Source organism: Odocoileus virginianus, chromosome 6, assembly GCF_023699985.2.
Source record: "Odocoileus virginianus isolate 20LAN1187 ecotype Illinois chromosome 6, Ovbor_1.2, whole genome shotgun sequence".
Classification (NCBI taxonomy): Eukaryota; Metazoa; Chordata; class Mammalia; order Artiodactyla; family Cervidae; genus Odocoileus; species Odocoileus virginianus.
This window is the reverse complement of record NC_069679.1, coordinates 6,006,340-6,028,430: the sequence shown is the minus strand read 5'-3', so window position 1 is coordinate 6,028,430 and position 22,091 is coordinate 6,006,340. Positions and strand designations below refer to the sequence as shown.

At 46.4% G+C, this 22,091-nt stretch overlaps 2 protein-coding genes across 11 annotated transcripts in view; one reads left to right on the top strand and one right to left on the bottom strand.

Moving 5' to 3' along the window:
- Nucleotides 1–3,242, top strand: part of DENND4A (DENN domain containing 4A) — a 112,995-nt gene extending 109,753 nt beyond the window's left edge. For all 8 annotated transcript variants that reach the window (XM_020876843.2, XM_020876846.2, XM_020876842.2 and 5 more), the window contains one exon: nt 713–3,242. In XM_020876843.2, coding sequence (XP_020732502.2) covers nt 713–849 — 137 coding nt within the window. In that variant the 3' untranslated portion in view covers nt 850–3,242. The remainder of the gene's footprint in view (nt 1–712) is intronic.
- Nucleotides 3,243–5,724: 2,482 nt separating this feature from the next.
- The window catches only part of SLC24A1 (solute carrier family 24 member 1), a 54,670-nt gene continuing 38,303 nt past the window's right edge, over nt 5,725–22,091 (bottom strand). For 2 of the 3 annotated variants that reach the window (XM_070468646.1, XM_070468645.1), the window contains 8 exons: nt 20,810–20,863; nt 19,077–19,185; nt 15,187–15,273; nt 14,059–14,150; nt 10,379–11,119; nt 9,581–9,670; nt 8,543–8,709; nt 5,725–7,502 (listed from right to left, as the gene is read on the bottom strand). In XM_070468646.1, the coding sequence (XP_070324747.1) occupies nt 7,253–7,502; nt 8,543–8,709; nt 9,581–9,670; nt 10,379–11,119; nt 14,059–14,150; nt 15,187–15,273; nt 19,077–19,185; nt 20,810–20,863 (1,590 nt within the window). In that variant the 3' untranslated portion in view covers nt 5,725–7,252. The remainder of the gene's footprint in view (nt 7,503–8,542; nt 8,710–9,580; nt 9,671–10,378; nt 11,120–14,058; nt 14,151–15,186; nt 15,274–19,076; nt 19,186–20,809; nt 20,864–22,091) is intronic. The other variant, XM_070468647.1, reaches the window with a different exon arrangement.

Genomic DNA, 22,091 nt, shown 5'->3' with positions numbered 1-22,091 from the left:
TTAAAGAAGTCAAAATCATTGAGACACAAGTAGAATGGTAGTTGACAGGAGCTAGGGGGAGAGGAAAAGGGTATTATTGTTTAATGCAGGGGTCCCCAACCTCCAAGATCTAATGTCTGGTGATCTGAGGTGAGGCTGATGTAAAAATAATAAAGTGCACAATACATGTAGTACGCTTGAGTCATCCCAAAACCATCCCTCACTCCAGTTTGTGAAAGAACTGTCTTCCGTGAAACTGGTCCCTGGTGCCAGAAAGGCTGGGACTGCTGGTTTAAAGGGCGTAGAGTCTCAGTTTCACAAGATGAAGGGAATTATGGAGATGGATGGGAATTATGGTGACTGTACAACGTTATGAATGTATTTATACCGCAGAACTGGGCACCTAAAAATGGTTAAGATGCTAAACTTTATATGTATTTTACCAAATTTTTTTAAGTTGGGAGAGAATAATTTTAAACAGTTGATGTGTTAGTACTTTACATTTCACTGGTCTGTGCAAACTAACTCCAAAACTGTCAACTTAAAAAAAAAAAAATGCTGTGAACTGTAAGTTGCCCATTCCAGCTCTGAAATTCTGTGGTCCCTTAATTGGCAGAAATGACCTAGACAGTCCTTGGCTCCTAATTTTGTGGTTCTGTAGTATTACCAAAACTTGATTGCTGATAATATCAAATATAAATTTCTTTATGCCTTTCTTGATGATTTTTTACAGATGCATTTGATAAAGAATATAAGATGGCATATGACCGTCTCACACCTAGTCAAGTCAAGAGCACCCACAACTGTGACAGACCGCCAAGTACGGGGGTGATGGAATGTCGAAAAACCTTTGGAGAACCTTATCTTTAAGATGTGTGTGTATACTTTCAACATGTATTGTATAGTCAGTGTATAAAACAACACTTTTAGACTCTAAACTTTTTTCTTCGATTTTTGAAAACACATTTGTACAATGTTTCAGGAGGTTCAGATAGTTTATGTACAGAATGTCTTAAGAAGAAAATAGTGACAAGTGGGAGAGTGCCACTTTCTGTCTCATTTCTTTATTTCTTCTTCGGTAACAATTAAGTATTTTTGTGATAAAAAAAAAATCCCTAAACAAAATTAGTCCCCATAAAATAAGACAGCTGTTTTATGGATTCTCTTAGAAGAGGCAGATTGAAAAATCATGTATGGAACAAAAACAAATGTAAGATCAGAGTGTCTGCTGTTTTCATAGACTGCTCATATGTTTTGACCACGAAGTTGTATTATACGTATTTTAAATTGTTTATAGTAAGTTGATATTTTTTTAATTTTTAAACAATATAGCAAACAAAATGAACTTAAACTTATGAAGCAAGGCAGTTAAGTGCTTCTTTTCCTTGTCTGCTGCTATGTGACGCGATTAGTGCAGCTGCAGATCTCTATATGTATATCTATATTTTTTTTATTACTGGAAGAATGATCCCGAAACGTCAGTGCTAGCGTCAGTGTTGTCCCAGGATCGCATGTTAGTACTCCCGAGCCTGACTGCAGCGGGTGAGTCACGGCAAGGGTGCGCATCGCCCAGACGGACTCACGGAGCCTTGCGGAAGGACAGCCAGAGAGGTCCCAAGTCTGCTTCTGTAAAATCAGGTTCAGTATACCATGATTCCAAAATTTCCTCTATTGCTACTAGATATATACCATACACAGGGGAAATAGTTTACACAGCCAAATATCAATTTAAACTTTAATATTCTACATGAACCTTTATGTTGAGAAATATATCAGTTTATCCCAAAATTTACCTTTATTTTAATATCTAAAATATTGGGTATGATGCAAATTATAGTATATTTATCTGGAATATGACCTACTGGAGTACTGTTTATATATATTATATATAAATATTCAAAATATTTTTTCAAAGGTAGAAAAATAATAACTCCCTAAAAGGACAGCCAGATAGAATTTCCCATATTGAGGAACTTGGCTTTTTTAATAAGCCTTCTGAATCTGGTTTATGAAATCTAAATCCAAAATATCCAGAAATCAGACAGTAAATTGAATGTTTAAGTACCATGGGTATTAAATAGAATCTTAAAAAATTCTTGTAGTCCCATCATTTCTAAGATCACTTTCTTTCAATAATTTCTGATAAAAAAGGTATCCTTTAGCTGTTAGAATTATAGATTTTAATATGTTCATGTAGTGTGTGTTTGTACATTGTCATAATGAAGGAATTCTCTAGCCAGTGTCAAAGAAGGAAAAAATGAATGGTCCTAAATTAGATATGTAGAAGCCGGTAGGGTTCAGGACATTTGAACTTGGAGATATCTTAAAATCCTGAGACTTAAAACCATTCAGCCGTAGAAAAAACACTTTTGCTGTAAACCCCATTGGTGAATACACCAAGCTGAAACATTTCACAGCTTTCTACTCTGGGAAATAATGGGGGAAATTTAAAAATGTAAAATTTACTTCAGTTAGTGTGGGGCTGAACTTGCTTACTTGAAAAATCTGGTGCTATGCACATGTATCTGCTTCTCCTTTGTAAATACCACTCTTGCCTAAACCTTCTTTACTATTTAGGTCCACACGTCACAATCTAATTCAGTCTTACAGTCTCAGAATCATAATCACTTGAAAATTATCCATTAAGAGGAACATTTGATAGGTGAGGCTTTTGGCATTGGTGATAAGCATCCATCCAAACAGAATTCTGGGGTTCTATTCTGGCTTTTCTGTTACTGTTTTGTGTAAGAACAGCTTTCACTATTAATTACCTTGTCTTTAACGCAAGCAATATATATATGAATAGCAGTTTATTGATTTCAAATATCTAACCAAAAAAAGTAAGGTAAAGCCCATTCTTTATGATTCAGACTCGTCTGGAAAAGTGAATGTAACTTTTTTCTCCTCCCCCCGCACCCCCGACACCAAATTTTGTTTCTACTTTTAGTATATGTGCTGCCGAAGCAAGCACCAAATTTTGTTTCTACTTTTGGTTGGGTTCTATTTCCCCTATTTTTAATCCCCAGGGAATATTGTTTGTACAAATTTACTCTCTAAAACCTAAAACATGAATAGAAAGTGGTAAATCCTGATCAACCATACAAACGTTTCTTCAGTTTTCTCTCTCTTGACCATACATTGTAGAGAATTATGGTCAATCATGTTGGAAAGAAATACCCTTTTGCTACATTATCTTTTATTTTCTCTTAGTTTTGTTTATATGTTTACTAGTTGAAAATAAATCATGCCGTGTCCTGGTATAACTTGTTTACTACTTACTACTTCCTTCCATTGTGTTTTGAATGTCACACATTTGTATATCATATTTGAATATTCAGTTTTTTCCTCTTGAAAGGGGGTTATGCAGTATTCTAATTTTTTTTTTTTTTCTGATTTGGGGGGGAAGATTTTTTTGCTTTAAAATCCTAAAGCCACTAGCTTATTTATTATAAGGTTTTCTAATAAAATCTTTCCACTTTTGTACGTGGAGCAACAGCCCCTGAAAATGCTAGTTCAGAATTTTAAGTGATAAGCTTTTTTTTATTTTATGCTGGTGATTACTATGATACTTCAGCACAACTAGCCAGTGTTAGCATGCTACATATATAAGTTATATTGTACTTCTACATATTTTGTAAGCACATGGTAAGAAAATAACCTGTTGTGAAATAACGTGCAACAGCCCAGCTTTATTCTTCTCTCACTGGGACCTGAAAGCTGCTGTTAGGCGCTGTATCACTGAGCAGGAAGGGAAAGGCTGCCTCCTTGAGAGGGTCCTTGGTCCGCCGTTGTGCTGGTCTTAGCGTGCTCTGCCCTTTCGGTTAAGATACAAGTGTTCAGTTTTATTTCAGAGTTGAATTTTCTGGTGCCTGCAGGTCAGTTTACCTTAATATCCTCAGTGCTTGGTATCTTCTTACCCTTTCGTACTACCTTCTTTCCCTGAAGAATAAGTACATTTGCTGGCTTAATTATTATTTACAAAGTTAGTATTGCACAAATTAATATGGTAATTTCTGTCTGACTCAAAAAGTCCATGTGCATGTGTGAGATGGTAACAGACTCTTCAGATAATGTTACTGTAGCCATTCCACAGTTGCTATTCATTTGGATGGCTCTTTCCTTTTGCATTTAAAGATTTTCTTTTCAAGCATAGTACTGTGATAAAACCACTGGAGCAACTGATGGAATTTTCTGTAAATGAAATTCTCCATATTGACCAGCTCATCACAGGACCTGAGGACCACCTTAGGCCAGGGTGTCCTGCTTGGCTCTAGTGACTCCACAGGGATGGACAAGCCTGATCATGGGCCTCTCTTTGTACTTTTCATGGTCAGTTCAGTCGCTCAGTCGTGTCAACTCTTTGCGACCCCATAGACTGCAGCACGCCAGGCTTTCCTCTCCATCACCAACTCCCGGAGCTTGCTCAAACTCATGTCCATCCAGTCGGTGATGCCATCCAACCATCTCATCCTCATCTCATACTTTTCATGGTAACCAGGCCAAAAATACACTGCAAGCTGCATCTGCAGGGGGACTTTCCCACAAAAAGGGGACCAGAGCCAAGGATACTCTGTGAGCTGTAAGGCCAACTTGTTTTTCAAATGCATCTACCAAGCTGTCTTAAATATTAAATTCCAATTCTTGCCTCTTTTGGTACTCAATCTTTAAACAGTAATTGGGATATAGAATTTTTGTGATACTTTGTAGTATCATAAAAGGCCAAGCCTCTAATTTGATAGAAACATTTTCAGATCTATATGAGACTATAATGTTCAAAATGTATAGTAACTGTTTAAAAATACACTAATTTTAAAACATTTGGAATATATCCTTTTTTGTTACTATACAGAATCTTACCCATTAAATTAGGAAGAGTTTTACATTTTATAAATATGGCTCAAGCCTGTTACAAGGGCCATCAAGGAAATGCAACCTCAACAGGGATGAAGGAGAAATCATCTATTCAGCCACCTTCTCCCAATTTAGATACTCATGTATGACAGGTCTGACTTCCCAGGCTGAATGTAACTAGCTACACAGGTCACTTTACCCATCAAATGAGAGGACCATCTAACCATTATCTTGACATTTTAAGATGGTACTTTACCTCTAAATGAGTAGTTTTAATAAACTATCAATTTGTAATGTATGGCAATAATCTTAATTTCAAGAATAACAAATTGATCTTTAGAAGTTATACAAGTTTTCCATCTCCTTGCAACCCCTTTCTCCCCACCAGATGCTCATCCATCCAGACCCAACTTTCACTTTATGCCTTAACCCTTTTCTTCAGAGTGTGAAGTCAGAACTTCCTTTCTCAGCAAAGATAAATGCCATAAATCTAGCAAACTGATCAGGAAAAGGATATTTGATCATTAGTTGGTTTTAATCATTAAATGGTGGTCCAGCACTTTCTCTTTACAAAACGTTTCACTGTCCATCACTCCTCACTCAGCTGTACTGGGGAAGATTATCGGCTCCCAGGCTGTTGGTGAGGAGGAGCCGTCTCTGAGGCCGGCTGAGACTGGGGGCAGAGACCAGGCTGTGGCCCAGAGTGCTGGCGCTGGGCGCTCCCTTCAGTGGCCACTGCCCTCTCTCGTTCCTAGGCCACAGCGTATGGAGGCCAGGCAGTGCAGCAGCATCAGGAATGAGATGACCAGTTTAAGAACGTGGAATTTGAATATGAACCTGTATTCATCAGTCTTCTCTGGAGCAATGAACACATCCATTTTTGTAAAATAAAAGAAAATTGGGACTCAGAATTTATTGAAATTTAGTAAAAGTCATTTCCAAACAACATGAATCTTGGGAGTAGTGAGGCCATGAATTAAATTAACCAGCCCATCTTAGAAGATGGATTAGGGACTAAAATACTTTGAAAACAGCCCTTCAACACCAAAATGTTCAGTTTTTTCCCCATTTCACATCTGTCCGGCTATCTTCTAGTCTTCAGTGAACCCTCTCATGTGTGTAATTAAAGCCATATTTACTGTCATAAACTACATTCACCTGAGCTTCTTTTGCTTCATAACCAGTGGCATAGCACTGTTTCATTTTTAATGTGCCCCTTAAGTTGATGCCAGTCAAAGGCAACAAGCAGCAATATTTAATATACAGGCATTTCAACTTCCACATGAAATGTTTAACCACAGTTTTTTTAAAAAACACACGTGTCCTTTACACCAGCTGCCTTGAAGGTAGTGACACTTTTTCTCCTCTCCCTCTTGGCACTCTGTTAAGCATTTCTCCTTTGTAATCACCTTAATGTCCACGTGTAATCCACACAAGAAATCAATCTTCCTGCTTTATAATCCTGTCTCAGATGACATACAAAAATAGCACTGCTCCACTGGATCTCCTGCTTTGTAAACCAGATTTGGATCTACTGACTTTAGACTCTTTTTAAAAATTGCTTTGCTTCCCCCTCACTGGCAGCAGCTCCCACTGTTGGGTGAGACTATGAGAGGGGTGGGGCAGAGCCGGGACAGCTTTGCTAGAATGTCTAATTGCTCAAGGTGGCCACCTGATGGAGACCACACAAACTTGGGTAAGGACATATTTTTAAACGACCCTCAGAATAGTTTTCCTCCCCTAACATCCAAACCTTCCAACTGAATGGCAAATTATAATTTCTTGGGCTGCTTATTTTGACTTTTCAGAAATGCAACAATGAGAGCAGATGTCCTCCTTTGAAAAAGCTGTAAAACACTGATGTACATTTTACTGGACTATGATATGTAATGATAATTATTCTTGTTATATTTCGTCCCCTTAACCTCACCAGTAACTAAACTGTAAGGAGTACAGACCTGATAGAACCACATACTTTAAACAGTAAAAGAGGAGACAGCAAATGGCAGCCTGTGCTGGGGGCAAGGGCCAGGAAGGTGAGACCACAGCTGCCCTTTCTGGATCAGCAGCCTTTCAAGATTAATCAGGGAACTGTCACATGGGTGCTTATCTTATTGCTATGATGCCTGTCCCAACCCTCACTCCCAGTCATCTCATTTTAGAAAAGCCTCTGACTCAGGTCCTTCTTGGCCTCCGTGAAGGGGTGGTAGGAACGCCACCCCTCCAGAGTCCTAATCCGCAATGAGCTGCAGATGCTTCCAAGGATAAACTTCAGCCCCCATCACATCCACATCAGAGGTTCTTGGCCACTCACTCCACTCTCCCAGATCAGGTTCATTCTTTCTTTAATGTGACGAGAGGTGCAGTAAATTCTGGCATGGTTTTCTGACCCATGTCCATTTTGAGCAGCAGTGACTCTGACTCAGACAGATACAGGGCAGGATATGATCCGATCTTCCAGCATCACACTGATTATCAGGAATACAAAGTACAGGAGGAACATGGTGAAGCCCAGGATCTTGTTCATTCTCCACTTGCATAATGCAATTGAAGAGATCACAAAGAGGAGCATGAGAAAAAGCAAAACAATTGCACAGAACAAGCCATTGCTACTGACAGCAACAGGCTGCAATCCATTGATAAGAGAGAAAAGCATCCAAGGAAGGGGCAGGCTGCAAGACAGAAGAAACAGTGTGAATAGTCTTTATGTTGATAGTAGTCCCAGGTACACAACAGTACTTCATAATTTACAAAGCACTTATTTTTCCACAAACATGAAACAACAGAAAATATTCATTCATGTCAAAGATTAGAAAACGAAAGGAAAGTGAAGTTGCTCAGTCGTCTGACTCTGCGACCCCATGGACTGTAGCCTACCAGGCTCCTCTGTCCATGGGGTTTTCCAGGCAGGGGCACTGAAGTGGGTTGCCACAGAAAGCTAAGGTCCAGGGAAATTAAAATTATGTGCCCAAGTACTCACAGATAGTAACTGGAAAGCCTAGATTAAAACAGGTTTTCTGAGTCTGAGTTGTTTTCTTCATACTTTGTGGCTTCTGTATGACTAACCTAAATCTCTAAATCCTTATGATGAGGCCTAGCTCAGGACAACATTTCCTGACACTTGTTAGTGGTTAGGGCTCTCCTCAGCCTTTTAACCTGCTCCACCCTGCAAATACACACATAAACAAATTCAAGTGAAAAAAATCAGCCACACCCAAATCCTGGAGGTGATTGGGGAAATGAAAACAGTGCAGGTGCTGTGCTGTGACAGAGCTGGGAGGAGTGGGTAAGCAAATCCCTACAGGAAGATGCAGCATTTACTTGTTTATGCAAAATGCTTTTTAGAACCTCTGAGCAGGTAAGAGTCCAAATGCAAAGGAGCAGGAATACCAGGAAGTAAGACAGGAAGTCATTGCTCCTTCCAACCCCATCTCCACCACCTTGGGGGTCAGTGAGCCAAGCATTTGACTGTATTTGGTAATGGAATTTAATGGACTTCGGTTTTCAATTTATCCATAAATTCCAGTCCGATTTCAGGCAGCATTTTAGTTCTGTTATCCTTCTGGCTGTCTGTGATGAATGAAAGGAAGATACTTTGTTACCTTGTAGAAACTAATAACATAAACGCCCTTTTATTCCACCTATAATGAATGGACAGAGCCAACAGTTTTCCAGCCATGATATGCTTTAGAAAAGTCCGTTTGCCACTCACCCCACGGTGATATCAAATATGTTACTGCCCACAGAGCTTGACACAGCCATGTCTCCCAGGCCTTTCCGAGCAACAATCACACTGGTGATGAGGTCAGGAATTGATGTGCCTGCTGCTAGGATTGTCAAACCCATGATCTCTTCAGAAATCCCTATTGTTTCGCCAACCTGGTAAATAGAGAAACCATGGAACAGCAGGTGAAAAATCTGAGGCTCTCTGAAGCACCAACCATGTACTACTTTGTGCAAAACCATCGCCTTCCTCGGAGTTAACGTTCCCTTGGCCTGAGTGAGGTAGGGTCATGCAAAACTAACAGCTGGAGAGATGGCCCGTGGAGAGAAAACGGGGCCTCTGCTCAAGGCTTCAGAGGATGATGATGCTCTTTTCTAACCTGGCTGAAGTCCATCTATGATTACCACTTACTGTCATTCCAACCACAACACCTCTACCTTCCCAGAAGAACTGCTTCTCCTTCATGTTATGTTTCTACTTCCAGACCCACCATCACCTGCTATGTGCCAGGAACTTTTTAGAGGCTGGAGGCAGAAGTATGAACAGTGCGACACTGACCCTACTCTCAGCTTAAAAGAGAAAAGCATATAAACAGTAATAATACTCTGTGCTGAGTGCAGTATTCCAGGTGGAGGAGAAAAGCCATGAGCACTCAAGACGACTCATTAGTGCCAGGAAGGAGGCAAAACTGAGCTTGCTCTCTCTACTGTGTACAGTCTCACCAGGCGGAGAGAAGTGGCCGACGCAGGACAGAAAGCAGGGAGTAGGCTGATAAGGAATGGTCAGCTGGATCAGATTGAGAAGGGCCTTCTGTCAGATGGCAGTGTGAACAGAGGACAGAAGAGCCCTGCTTGAAGAATACTACATCCCTTGGAGTATAAAGTCTACTTTTAAGCCTTTACAAACAATGTATAAACTACACATTGACTTGGTCCTTGCCATTCCCTAGGTGCCAGAAATTCACCCAGAAGGAAAAATGTCCTTTTGGCCCATGGATGCAGGATTTAATTCCTGCCTCACACTCACCTGGTGAGCCCACCAAACCATGAGGTATGAGAACATGGCTATCCACAGGATGGATCCCAGGAAGGTGATAACAAAAAACTTCTTAGCCTCCTGTTTGAAAGTTTGAAAAGGAAAAGAAATAAGTTGCAGAGGCTAAAGGGCTCCGGCCCTTCTGAGAGAGCCCCAGAATCAATGATGAGATCTGCGGGAGGAATGATGGAGATGATGTGGAGATGTCTGACCTCTGTCTCCAGTGAGGACCTCAAAAAGGATGGGGTTAGTGGCCCACTCTAGACGAGTCTAGACAGGGGGTTCAGCATCGACAAAATGAAGAGAGCTATTTGCTTGCACTAGGACCAGCCAATCTAGGTATCTGGTTTGACTTCAGCAACTTTTCCCCACTCTGCCCCTCTCTGGACCCAGAGACAGAATATGGTTCCCCTTTGGGTGAAGTATGTTAGTCAGACCTTTCCCTATAAACAGGAATACTGGGTAGAAACAGCACTTAACAACCCTAGGTCTTCAAAATGTCGCTATGAAATACAGAGGGTATACAGTGGCATCATTCCCATACTCAAATCAAGAAACTGAGAATTTAAGGAGAGATTGTTTCACATTGCTTATGGTGGTGGAAACAAACATCCCAGGGCCTCCCAAGTCCATCAGTATATCCCTCAGGTGCATGGTCCCCTCTAGAGCTGCAGGTTCCATCCCAGACCCTCTGTGGTTGAGCCCTGACAAGCTGATTTGCCCTATCACCTCCCTCCTCTGGGCATGCGGAGAGGCCCCAGAGCCTCCCTAGGGATAGGCGACACCCACCAGCCTCCGGACGTCGGGAACCGTCAGCCACAGCGGGAACACAATGGGCAGGAGAAAGAGGTAAATGGCTTGCTTCCGCCTGGTCTCAGGCCATTCCAGGGACAAAGGCTGCTCATTTTCCTCCTCCTCCTCCTCCTCTTCCTCTTCTTCTTCATCTTCCTCTTCTTCATCTTCCTCTCCTTCATCTTCCTCTTCTTCATCTTCATTGTCACCTCCATCACCTTCCCCTTCACCATCTACATCTTCCTCATCATCTTTGGCTTCCCCTTGAATTTCAGCATTCAATTCCTGCTCTCCAGTTTCACCTTCACCACCTTCTCCTGCCTGGATTTCACCTTCATCTTCATCACCTTTCACTTCACCATCTTCTCCTGACTGGATTTCATCTTCATCTTCATCACCTTTCACTTCACCATCTTCTCCTGCCTGGATTTCACCTTCAACTTCATCACTGTTCACTTCACCATCTTCTCCTGCCTGGATTTCACCTTCATCACCTTTCACTTCACCATCATCACCTTTCCCTTCGCCATCTTCTCCTGCCTGGATTTCACCTTCACTTTCATCATCGCCTTTCCTTTCTGCCAGGATGTCGCCGTCACATCCATTCTCTCCTTTTCCTTCACTTCCACCTTCTAATGGAGCATCACCTCCACTTGGCTCTCCATTTTCACCTTCAGCAGGAGCTTCCACCTTGTCACCTGTCCTTTCACCTGTGCTCTCAGCTTCAGCCCCTACTCCCTGCAATCCAAAACCAACAGATTAATGGCAAATGACTGCTCTGCTTGTTCCCTTCCCCGCTTCTCTCCACCATTTCTTATTGTTGTTGTTCTCAGAATGTATCTAAAAGCTTGAGTACGAGGAAGAAACAAGTGCAGTCATTCAGCAAAAATTCCCTCACAACGCTCCTACTCATTCCTGTCTTTATTGATCCTTTCTAGGGGTGGAGAGCTCACCACGTAAAGCAGTTTCTGTCATCCTGACAACTCTGAGTGGTTTCAAGTCCAAAATTTATACCAAAGTTCCACCCTCTGTGTATAGGTTTACCTTTTGGAGCTACAAAGAACACTCTCCACACAGGGACAGCCTCTCTTCCCTGGGTTAAAGATTCCCAGGTCCTTCTATGGTTCCCCATACTATGTCCTACAGCCTCCTCCCCTTCTTGATGAACTCATTCTAGTTAGCTTACACCCCATGAGGAGGCTTCTAAAATAACACCTCACAGAATCCAACAGGATTATCATGCCCCTTATTTTAGATACGATGCTCCCATTAATGTTGCCTAAAATGGCATGATATCTTTTGGTGGATACATCACATTTCTGAGTCCATCAAAAGCTCAACTGCTGTAGTATATGTGTAAAATGATGATGATGATCCCAATTCATTGGGGGTTTTTATGTGCCAGGCATCATGCTAAGCAGTATAATAACAACAACTAGCGCTTACTGTTTCCTGAGTCATTAATTTATCATGCAGACAGAACTAAACCCATCTGACAGATGAAGCAGCAAGGGTACAGGAGAGTTAAATAACCTGCCCATGGTCCACACAGTCGGTCAGTAATGAAGCTGGGATTTGAATGTGAACAGTCCAACGCTTGGCCGCCTCACCATCAAGCTACCCCGCTCCCCAAATGCCAGAAATGAATGAGAGCTTTGGGTCCCAAACCTGGTAGCTTATTAGAAATACAAATTTCCTTGCCCCACTGAACCAACTGAAGTAGAATCTCTAGGGCTGAAAACCAGGAATCTACTTTCATATGCCGCCAAGTACTTCTAATAAGCGCATCTGTACACATGTTTGTGTAGCACGGACTGACTTCCACACGCTCTAAAAGCCATTGATTCTTACGGTCCTCAGATTAGGCTCCTAATGACCTATAACAATGTGCTGATCCAACTGAGTAAATGACCCAGGCTGTGTGCTCATGAAGTACATCATCCATAACAAATTTCATGACACTGCCAATCCCCAGGGGGTGCTCAGTGATTCTAAACTCTGCTGCATATTAAAATCACCTAGAGGATTTAAAGACATTCATGCCCAAGGACCTACCCCAGATATCCTGACTTCACTGCTTGAGAGTAGGCCCTGGGTAATTTTTAAAGCTTCCCCAAGTTATTTTAATGTGCAACCAGGATTCAGACCACCCAAAGATGTCAAATATTAGTATCTATGAGGCTTGTGCTTTCAGATGAGAATGAATAATTCCCGCCCTCCCTTCCCCACGGTAATCTGGAGAAAATGACATCATATAAATCAATAGCACCCTCTTCTCTAAGAACTGTCAACCCCAATAGCCCCTGACAGGTGGCTCCTTCACTCACGTCACAGCCAAAGCACCCCCCTCTCCCTACCACAGTTGACTGGACGTAGGTTTGACCCCTGACCTGTGACCCGGTTTGAATGGATCCGCTGTCTTCTGAGACAGGGAGCCAGTCACTGGTTGACCCCACTGTGGACTGGAGGACTGGGGTAGCAGTTTAGGTCTAAGTGTGCTAATAAGGAGGCAATGGAGGCAGGCTGCCAGGAGAATAAAGCCGGCACACACAGAAGGACATGCAGGAGGGCGGGACACGCAGTGAGGCCAGCAGGGTCACAGGCGCCTTCCCAGGCCTCGGTCCAACTCACTGTGGGACCAAGTTTCACTTCCTGACCTGGGGTCCCGGGAGACACCTCTGTATCCTCTCAATCCCTTTTACTTAAGCCAGCTGTAACTGGCCTACTCAGGACACTCACGCTACCACTGAAGATGCCTTAGACACTGAACCCAAAGTTGCCGGCTGAAGGATGAGATATAATTGAGTGCCTCTGGGTATCCAATAGAAGAGAATATCAGGGATGGGATTTGTAAACTGAGTGCGTATTTACTGTCAGTCGCTGAAGCCTCACTGAGCACAGCCATTGCAGAGCATGGTGTTTCTGGGGCGGGAGGGGGGGCAGGCAAGCAGTGGGAGACAGAGGCCACTCAGACTGGGACCCTGCCGTCAGGAAGCTCACCGCCTCGCAGGGGCACTCCCAGAGAGTCACAGACCACAGGGAAGGCAGTGATAAGGGCCCTGAGAGAGGACAGAGCACTGCGGGCATTCACACTGCGGGGATCAAGGGAGCTCTGTGGCAAAAGAGGCATTTACAACAGCTTGGAGGAATGGGTGAGATTAGGATCTGTGAAGATGCAGGGGAAAGGGGGCATTCTGGAAGGAGGAGGCCATGTGAGCCAAGGCCTGGAGGTAAAAAGCATGGAGACAAGAAGTTCAGTTTGGCTGCAGCAAGGTGGGAGAGAGGCTGTGAGACTGTAAAGGCAGCAGTGTCAGAATTCAGGAAGCCCTGTGAACCAGGCTGAGGCACCTTGGAAGGTCCCACGGCCTTTGCCCAGCAGCCCTTCTGCTGTGTTTCAGGCTGCCTGGCTTCACTGTACCCTAGCGGCTGACAGAACCCCAACAGTTACGCTCACATTTTTACAGCATGTGACAGTTAGCAACATATTCTCATACATATTCTCTCACTCATACTAAGGTATTACAGTGAATTAACCAGCCCCATAAGGTATGCAATCTTTAAAGAAAGCGCAATCCTCCAACAGCCATTTCCAACCTTCAGGAAGGACTGACTTTTGGATGGCAAGTGCTTCCCTGGGCCTCTCAAATTCTGCCACCTGGGAAGAGGCTTGTGCCTACCTGACTGCCAGGATCCTCCTCCTGATCTCCCTTGACGTCTGGAGCAGGGGCTGGTGAGACCGTGACTGCAGGGAGCTTGGCCGGCTCCTCCTCTTTAAAGGATAAACATGGGATAGGTCAGAAGAGTGTGCTGGATGCTGAGTGCAGCTGGAGGGTGGGAGTAGCTACAGGGCTATTGGATTTGTCCACTTCAGGGTCTCAGAAGGTCTCTTTGGGGCACTCCCCGTGAACCGGAGAAGGAAAATGATGTGACATCCTGTCCTGTCCTGTCCACAGAGATGTCTGCACATGAGGACAGCTGGCAGAGCTCTCCTCTCTCTCCCAGGATTTCCAGGCATTTACATCCTGGCACTGTGGCCAAGGATACTGTGAACAGCTTGGGAGAGAGCGCAAAGCCCCACCCTCAGTGCCTGACCCTTCCCCCTAACCAGCTGCATGGAGAGGAGCCCGGTGCTTTCCAAGGCAGCAGCTAGGGAGCCTTGGAATAGGATGGCGGGAAAGAGAATCGCAAAGTCTGGAGATCTGGGTTTAGGTATAGGCTGTCTCACTTCTTGGCTGCCTGGCTCTGGACAAGCCACTTGATCTCTCTGAGCTTCAGTTTCCTTGTCTACAGAAGGGGAACAACGGTGCTGTACCTGCCTGCTGGGCAGATGAGGCAGGCCTGCGGTGCTGTGCAGAGCTGTCTCACTCCGTCGTCCCAGCTGCCATGCGGGTGCTGGACTTCTGTGTCACCAGACCCCTGACAGCCCTCTGTTACTGGGGTTGCTGGTCTCAGACCAATTCCCTAGCAGCACTGTCCTTGTGTAGAAGCGACAGGAAGAAGAAACAGAGTCCAACAGACTCTCTCTGGGACAAGATTTAGCAAAGAAGTTCAACACCCTCGCCAGGCCTTGCCTACCCTATGAGGGGAGTACAGAGGGGGCCGTACAGAGCTGCCCTCGGGCCTGCAGCCACGTCAGGAAGGGAGCACAGTGGGAGAAGGAGGCCGGACGACAGCGGGCACGGGGCCGCGCTAGCTCGTCACTCCGGCTGGCTGGCCCAGAGAGGGCAGAAGGCATGCCCAGACCCTGGATGACGGGAGGCAGGAAGGCGGCAGGAGAGAACCAACTGGTCTCACCATCCTCTCACCTTCTGGTCTGCTCTCTGCTTTGGCCTGAGGCGTGGCTTTTGCCTCCTGAATCAAGGTCACCTCCTCCTTGTCCTTGGAGGGCCGGGCTGTGAATGAGAAAGGAACAACGTCTTATCCAGGACCACAGTGTCCCTGCTACACCCTTCAGCCAGCCTGGTCAGCTGACAGCCAGAACAGCTGAACTGGGTGGAAAAAGTCTGGCCTGGAACTTGCAATATGCAGACTCTGGTCCTCCTAGGCCTATTCACAGTGCCCAATTCCCAAACTTTTGCCTTAAATTCCCTACACTATCACTAACTAGCTATGACCTTCAGCTAGTCACTTCCCCGCTCCAGGCGTATTTCTTTCTGATAAAATGACATGATTAGACTTGGGGGCAACAAATAGTATTTATGTCCTTTATGAACTCATGTGATGGCTGCCTGGGTGCTGAACTGAGAATTCTGCTCCGAGCTTGGCTGCCGAGCACCATGATTCATTGGTGATGTCTGAAATGGGCAGGGAATGGGAAAACAATGACAGGGAGGTGTTCCTGCAACCCTTGGACTCGACTGTAAGGTCTGCGGTTTACCGTCTATGGATTTACTAGTTTTGCTCTGGCTCCAGGGGCACTACCGTGGCCATGTTCATAAGCTTCCCCTCTCCAGTGGGAAAGGGAAATGACGGATCATCAGGCTCCTGTCACACTCCTTTCGACCTCAGACACCTGGAGCCCAAGCAGAGCCTCCTTCCAGACCCCTGGGCACGCCTTAGGCTTTGCTGGTTGTCCACAGGGCGTCATGCACAGGATAGTGCTGCCCTGATTTCCAGAAAATAAAAATGGGGAAGTCAACTCTCTTTCAATATGACTATGTTCCCGGCAACATGCAAAGTGCTGCACGTGTGTAATTTCAGCTGAGAGGCACAGAGACTGAGGTGCAGGGCCTCAGGAGGGTCCTGCTCACAGCTGTGCAGGACGCGAGGGGGGGACAGGGCACAGGTGATAGAACAAAGCCACGGGGTCTATTCTGGGTTCCAGGCTGGCTCTGCCCCTGAGTGCTGGGTGGCCTTGGGAAGCCTGTGCACCCTCTCTAAAAAAGCAACAATATGATATACTCGGAACACTGATGTAGGGGTCCAAGGGACAAAATAAACAAAAATATTTTAACTGCTGCAATTAAATATTGCTATGTTAACTTAGATTTTGGAGCCAGATTCCTGGGTTTGAATCCTAGTTCTGCCACTTGCTAGCTGCGGATCCAGCAGGGTGATCCTCTGCACCTCAGACTCCTCACCTGTAGAACCCTAAGAGAGTTGCTGAAGAAATACATAAACTTATGCACGAACATGCTTAAATCAGCACCTGGCAGCTACAAGATACTACGTAAGTGTTAGCTATGACAATGATGAGCTGACAAAACTTGCTGAGAGCAGCTGTTCCACCCGGGAAGCATTTCTGCACCGCTGAGGCCCAGCATTCCAGAGGGTCTGCGTTAGAAGGGACCCTGAAGATGCTCTATTTCAGAGTACCAGCATACTGTGAAGATTTGGGAATCAAACTCTGCCTGGGTCCAGAACAGGGCCAGAAACAGAAACAGGTCTGGAGTTTCCTTCTCTCACCTGTCTCCTGAACAATCAGGGTGGGTCAGCTGCAGCTGCCTCTGGCAACTGGCTCCACCCCACAGAGCCATCACTCTGGCACGTGTGACCCCTTGAAGCATCCCATCCCAGTGGGCCTGCTCAGCAGGTCCCATCAGAACTGAGATGTCAGGAAGTGGGTCCTGCACTGCCTCCCTCATGCAGACAGCTCCAGTGCCCCACAGACACTGATCAAGCACTGCAGTCTTTTGGTGAACAACACATAGCTTATCCAAGGGCTCCCCTGGCCCCAGTCCTGGTGCCAAGAATACCTGTGAACTGTTGCCTGGAGGGGCTAGCAAGAAAACCACGTTTCCCTCTTTCCCTCTTCTTCATCACACGCCCTAACCTCTCATTTCCCTTGCCACTAATGAATGCAGGTCAGCTTCAGAGCCTTTCTCTGTTTCTTTGTCTCTTTCACATACACACGGCACACATCCATGTGAAATCACCAAAAGAAGCATGAGGTTCTAGAGAGGTAAAGCCCCTGCCCAGGGTAAGAGTTCAGACCATGGATCAGCTCTGTGGAAAGAGCTGGAACACTTGGAAAGGGCAGAAACATCTGGATAGCCATCTGAAAATAGCATACGGAAACACAAACATATATCTGGAAAGTGCTGGGAACAAAGGCCTTCATCCCAGCCCCTCCTGGATGAAATCTCAGGGTGCAGGATCAGGGCCGGCTTCTCTGAGCAGGACTGCACGCCAGCAACATCAGCAAATCTTCCCCAGGAAGGCCGCTGCATGCCCGCCACACACCCACACAAGACATGCTTGTCTTCCCGGGGATGACGGTCACTGGCTCCCCCAGCGCTTGTTTCCTCACGTGGCCTCTCAGCTCTCAGCATGGCCGGATCATCTCCTTAGGATCAATCTCCTCTGACCTCGGCCTGGCCTGGACACGGCCTGGACTTCACATAATCCTGTTAGGACAAGTAGGCCAGCGGCAACTACTGGTCATGGAAGAGGCTCAGGCGGAGCCTCTGAAGGCCCATTCAGGAAAAGGGCTTTATCTTTAGGACTTTACTAGAGCCAGCAGTTCCACAGGAGAGCCAGGCCTAACCCAGGGACACAGCTTCTTTCATGGTGCCCTGGCTGGATACACACCCAGCACTGACCACCCACAGGCTGCCGATGCTGCAGACTCCACCCCGAAACCCCATGGGTGCTGGTTTTTTTGGAGCTGACATAGGAGTGGCTTCTCCCAATGTCTGTGGATGGTCACCTTTGAGATTTTGTAGAGAAGGTTTGATCCCCTTATCTTTGACTCTACTTTTCACAGTATAATATGCTTGTCTTAAACAGCCAATATCCTATGTGAAGAAGATGCTGCAGGGTCTGAGAAGTTCTGAAGCCCCTAAAATCTGTCCCTGGGCCTCACGGGTCAGTCTCTGGTGTCACCTTCAGCTCAGTCCCCAGCCACCTGCCCAACTGCACTCCAACTCCTTGGCTTCTGCACCAAAGCCAATTTTCTTTGGCCAGCCTCCTGCCTGGCTCAGTTCTGCACCAGCGTCCCGGAGACAGAGGTGCCCCGGGAAAATAGGAGAGTACCTGAGGATGCCCTTCATGGCCTGCAAAGTGTATCCGAGACAGCTCTTTGAGGAAGCAGGGCAACAGGCAAGATGTGGTAGGTGGATGGTGAGAATCTCAGCTGTTTCTATCATTTGTCAAGTTGGACTTTAGCCTCCACTGCACTTTGGACCCTCACGACTCCCAGAAGTGGTCCTGCTGGCTCTCGGGGTGTCCTTTGGGATTCCTGGCTGGGAGAGGGGTCAGCCAGCTTCCTAGGGCTCCAGAGCTGAACCCAGAGCAAAGGAAGGTACCAGCCAGAACTTCCAGCCGTGGGGCCCCACAGGAGGTGCCCCCAGAAGCAACCCTGGCCACATGATCCGGCTGGAGACTCTGTGGGACGTCGGGGCTGACTCACGGGAGTGGGCTCTGCAGGAAGTCACAGAGGGCAGTCCCCACATAGAGCAGCGCAGGGCACACAACCCTCAGGCCCACTCACTGTGGATGAGCCCTGTCGTTTCACAGGAGGGACAGAGAGACAGGGAGGTGGTGGGTGTGCACAGCCAAGGACCTCAGCTCCTCAGGGTCCTCTGGGTGAGGCTTCCCACCGCCTGCCCTTACCACCCACCCTCCCCTGCTAACTCTCCTCCCACTCCCACGCTCACCCCACTGCCTCTGTGTTTCACAAGTCCCAGTTCCCGTCCAGCTCAGAAGGGAAGGAGTGGACAGGGAGACCACGCGGGTCTGGGCAGGCCTCGCTTACCTTCCCCCAGAGGGTCCAGGCTGTGGAGCATGAGCTGGTAGATGGTGCTGCGGATGGTGCTGTTGTGCAGAGAGGCCGAGCTGCTCCCTCGGGTCAGCATGGACGAAAGCTGAGCAGGAAAGAGCCGCACAGGCCTCAGTGGGCCCCCGTCCGAGCCAGGGGAGGAGTCACACGGGGGGTCTCACGAAAAGTAAAGATCAGGAACCGTATCTCGACGTCCCCTCTCCCTTCACCTCAACAGGAGAGTTATAGCGCTTCCCTTCTCAGCTTCCCCTCAACTCTTCCACTACTGGTTAATTCTACATACCAAGTCATTCCCCAAGCTCCTGGTAGGGAGCAGACGATGTATATTAAGGACACCACATTCCTGAGGGTTTGTCCATCCCTGCAAGTCCCCCCTCTAAGAAACAGTCTCACCCACACACCTCACAGACAGCCCGGCCGTGCGCGCGCAGAGCCCCTGACAGTCCGCAAAGAACATCCTGGCGCTTGTCACTGCCCCACCCCAGAGACAGGCAAGGCTACGATACCCACCCACGGAAAAACTGAAAACTCAACAAGGCCGAGTGCTTAACCGTCTTTGGGGTGTAAATGAAGGAGTTAAGACGAGGACCCAGGTCTTCGGAATTCAGCCTTTTCTCTTCTACCCATGTGCTCAGGAGACCTTCACAGGTACACACATACACACGTCTGTATATGCAGGCACACAGATGTGACACACACTCATTCCTAGCGTTAAAAAAGAGACCAAAGGCCCAAAATGCAGTCACTTGCGCTCTGCTCACATCACCAAACTGAAACATAAAATACCTAACCTAACTGCAGTTTCAACCCTTCCCAGGAACGTACTCTTAACCAGTGAGTTTGGAATGACCTGGTTAGCACACTCGTGAGGTGATCTACTGATAGACCCCCAAAGGAAGGTGACTTTGCCTGAAGCAACCTGGAACTCCCTTCTATTTGCTAAATGGGATGCTGCCCAATTCAGGAATCACTGAATGAAGCCAATCTGATCTTTAAATTTACTCGGTTGGATTTTTTGTTCATTTTACAATAGTGACACACATAGAAACATCACCTGATTCACAAGGAAACATCCAAAGTCAGACACAGCGCTCGCTCAGCCCTCCCTTTCCCAGCCAACCCTCCGGATCCGAACTCTTCTGCCATCTAGTGGCTATGGTCACACAGTACTTCACAGCAGGCCAAGGAATTTTCGTAGGATGGGGGAAGTTTCATTCGGGACCCAGCCTCTTCTAAGGTTCCCATACTTCTTCCCAAATGCCCCACAGGCCAAAGGCAGCTAAGACATAGTTTTTCATAAACCTCAGATCCCCTTGCCCCACCCTTCGTATGTTTCTCTTAGTTCTAGGGCATTCCAAAGCCACAAGTAATTCGGCTTTTAGACCAATCAGAGTGTTGGGGCTACAAACTGGGACTTGAGTTTGTCTAGTTCAGACATTTTACTGATGCAGAATCTGAGGCCCATGCTCACACAGGCAGTGAGCAGTGACATTCTGGGCTTAGCTCCCAAGCTAGCGCCCCCTCCAAGGCCACCTGGAGGTGACAGTCCCTCTGGCTCCCTCCCTGCTCACCCTGACAGAGTTCCTAGGAGCTTCCCAGGCTTGAGCCCAGCCCAGGATCCCCAGCTTCTGGGCCACAGTGCCCCAGGTCTGTAGTCATCCTCTGAAACCCTGCAGTGGCCCCCTGGGAAGACTCCACATGGCACCCACCTTCAGCTTCTTGTTATCCTGCTGCTCATCCACCACAACTGTCCCATCGCCCAGCTGCAAACAGGGACAGGAATCACAAGATGTTTAGAGAGACCATCACCCTTCCTCCCTACTTCCCTCTCTTTCTAGGGAGCCCTCGCGGGGAACACAGAAACACACCCAGACATAACCTGGCTTCAGAAAATGTTTCTAACATGTCCCAGCCTGGCCTTCCACAGTCTGGCTTCACTCTGCATACAGTATTCCAGTTGGATGTGCCCACTCACTGAGGCTCAGTAACCCCACCTACAGCTGTCTTTCGGTCCCCCAGTGCCACCCTCTTCACCCACCTCAAAACCCTCATCACATGGTCCCTCCTCCTCTGTTTGGAACCCTCTTCCCCCACCCCCCATGGTTCAGGTCTGCATTTATATGTCACCTTCCTCTGGGAAGCTAAGGTGTGCATCTAATTCTCTCTTATGGACGCCTGTTCTTTTCCTTCACAGCACCTTCCCCAATCTATTTGTATGCTATTTGTATGGGACACCCTGGTGGCTCAGACAGTAAAGAATCTGTCTGCAATGCAGGAGATCTGGGTTCAATCCCTGGATTGGGAAGATCCCCTGGAGAAGGAAATGGCAACCCACTCCAGTATTCTTGCCGAGAGAATTCCATGGACAGAGGAGCCTGGCAGCTGCAGTCCATGGGGTTACAAAGAGTCAGGTACAACTGAGCAACTAACACTTCACTTTCATTTGTATGCTGGCAAACACAAATAAATTGACTGTCCCACTAGAACCTTAAAGATAGACTATCTGTTTCATTTATGATACCTGTTTATATGCCAAGCAAAGGAACTCTGCCAGGCATTTTTAGCAAGGGTTCAGTAAATACTGGTTGAATGAGTGAACAGTCTCCTACAGATATCTAACCTATTCCAACACCTAGTCCCCTTGTTCATACCTTTCCTCTCTGCCTCAAATGCCTTCTCCATTCCTCTATGCCTACCAATTTTTCAGAAAATTCTGGGTGAATTCTTACATAAAGCTTTCACAAATGGTCCCTTCCACCCCTGCTCCAACCCTCACTTCACTCTCTACAATACCTCTCTTCTCAAAAGTCATGTAACAACAGTGAACACAAAAGCCTGGCTTCATAATCAAATAAGTGCTAGTGTCCTGGGGAAGCTGCAGGGCAGCCAGCAGGGGAGGGGGACAGACCCAGAAAGTCCAAGATGAAGAATCGTTAATCCACAGTACTCTGCATCACTAGCTTGCCACTCTCACAACAGAGGATGAGGTGG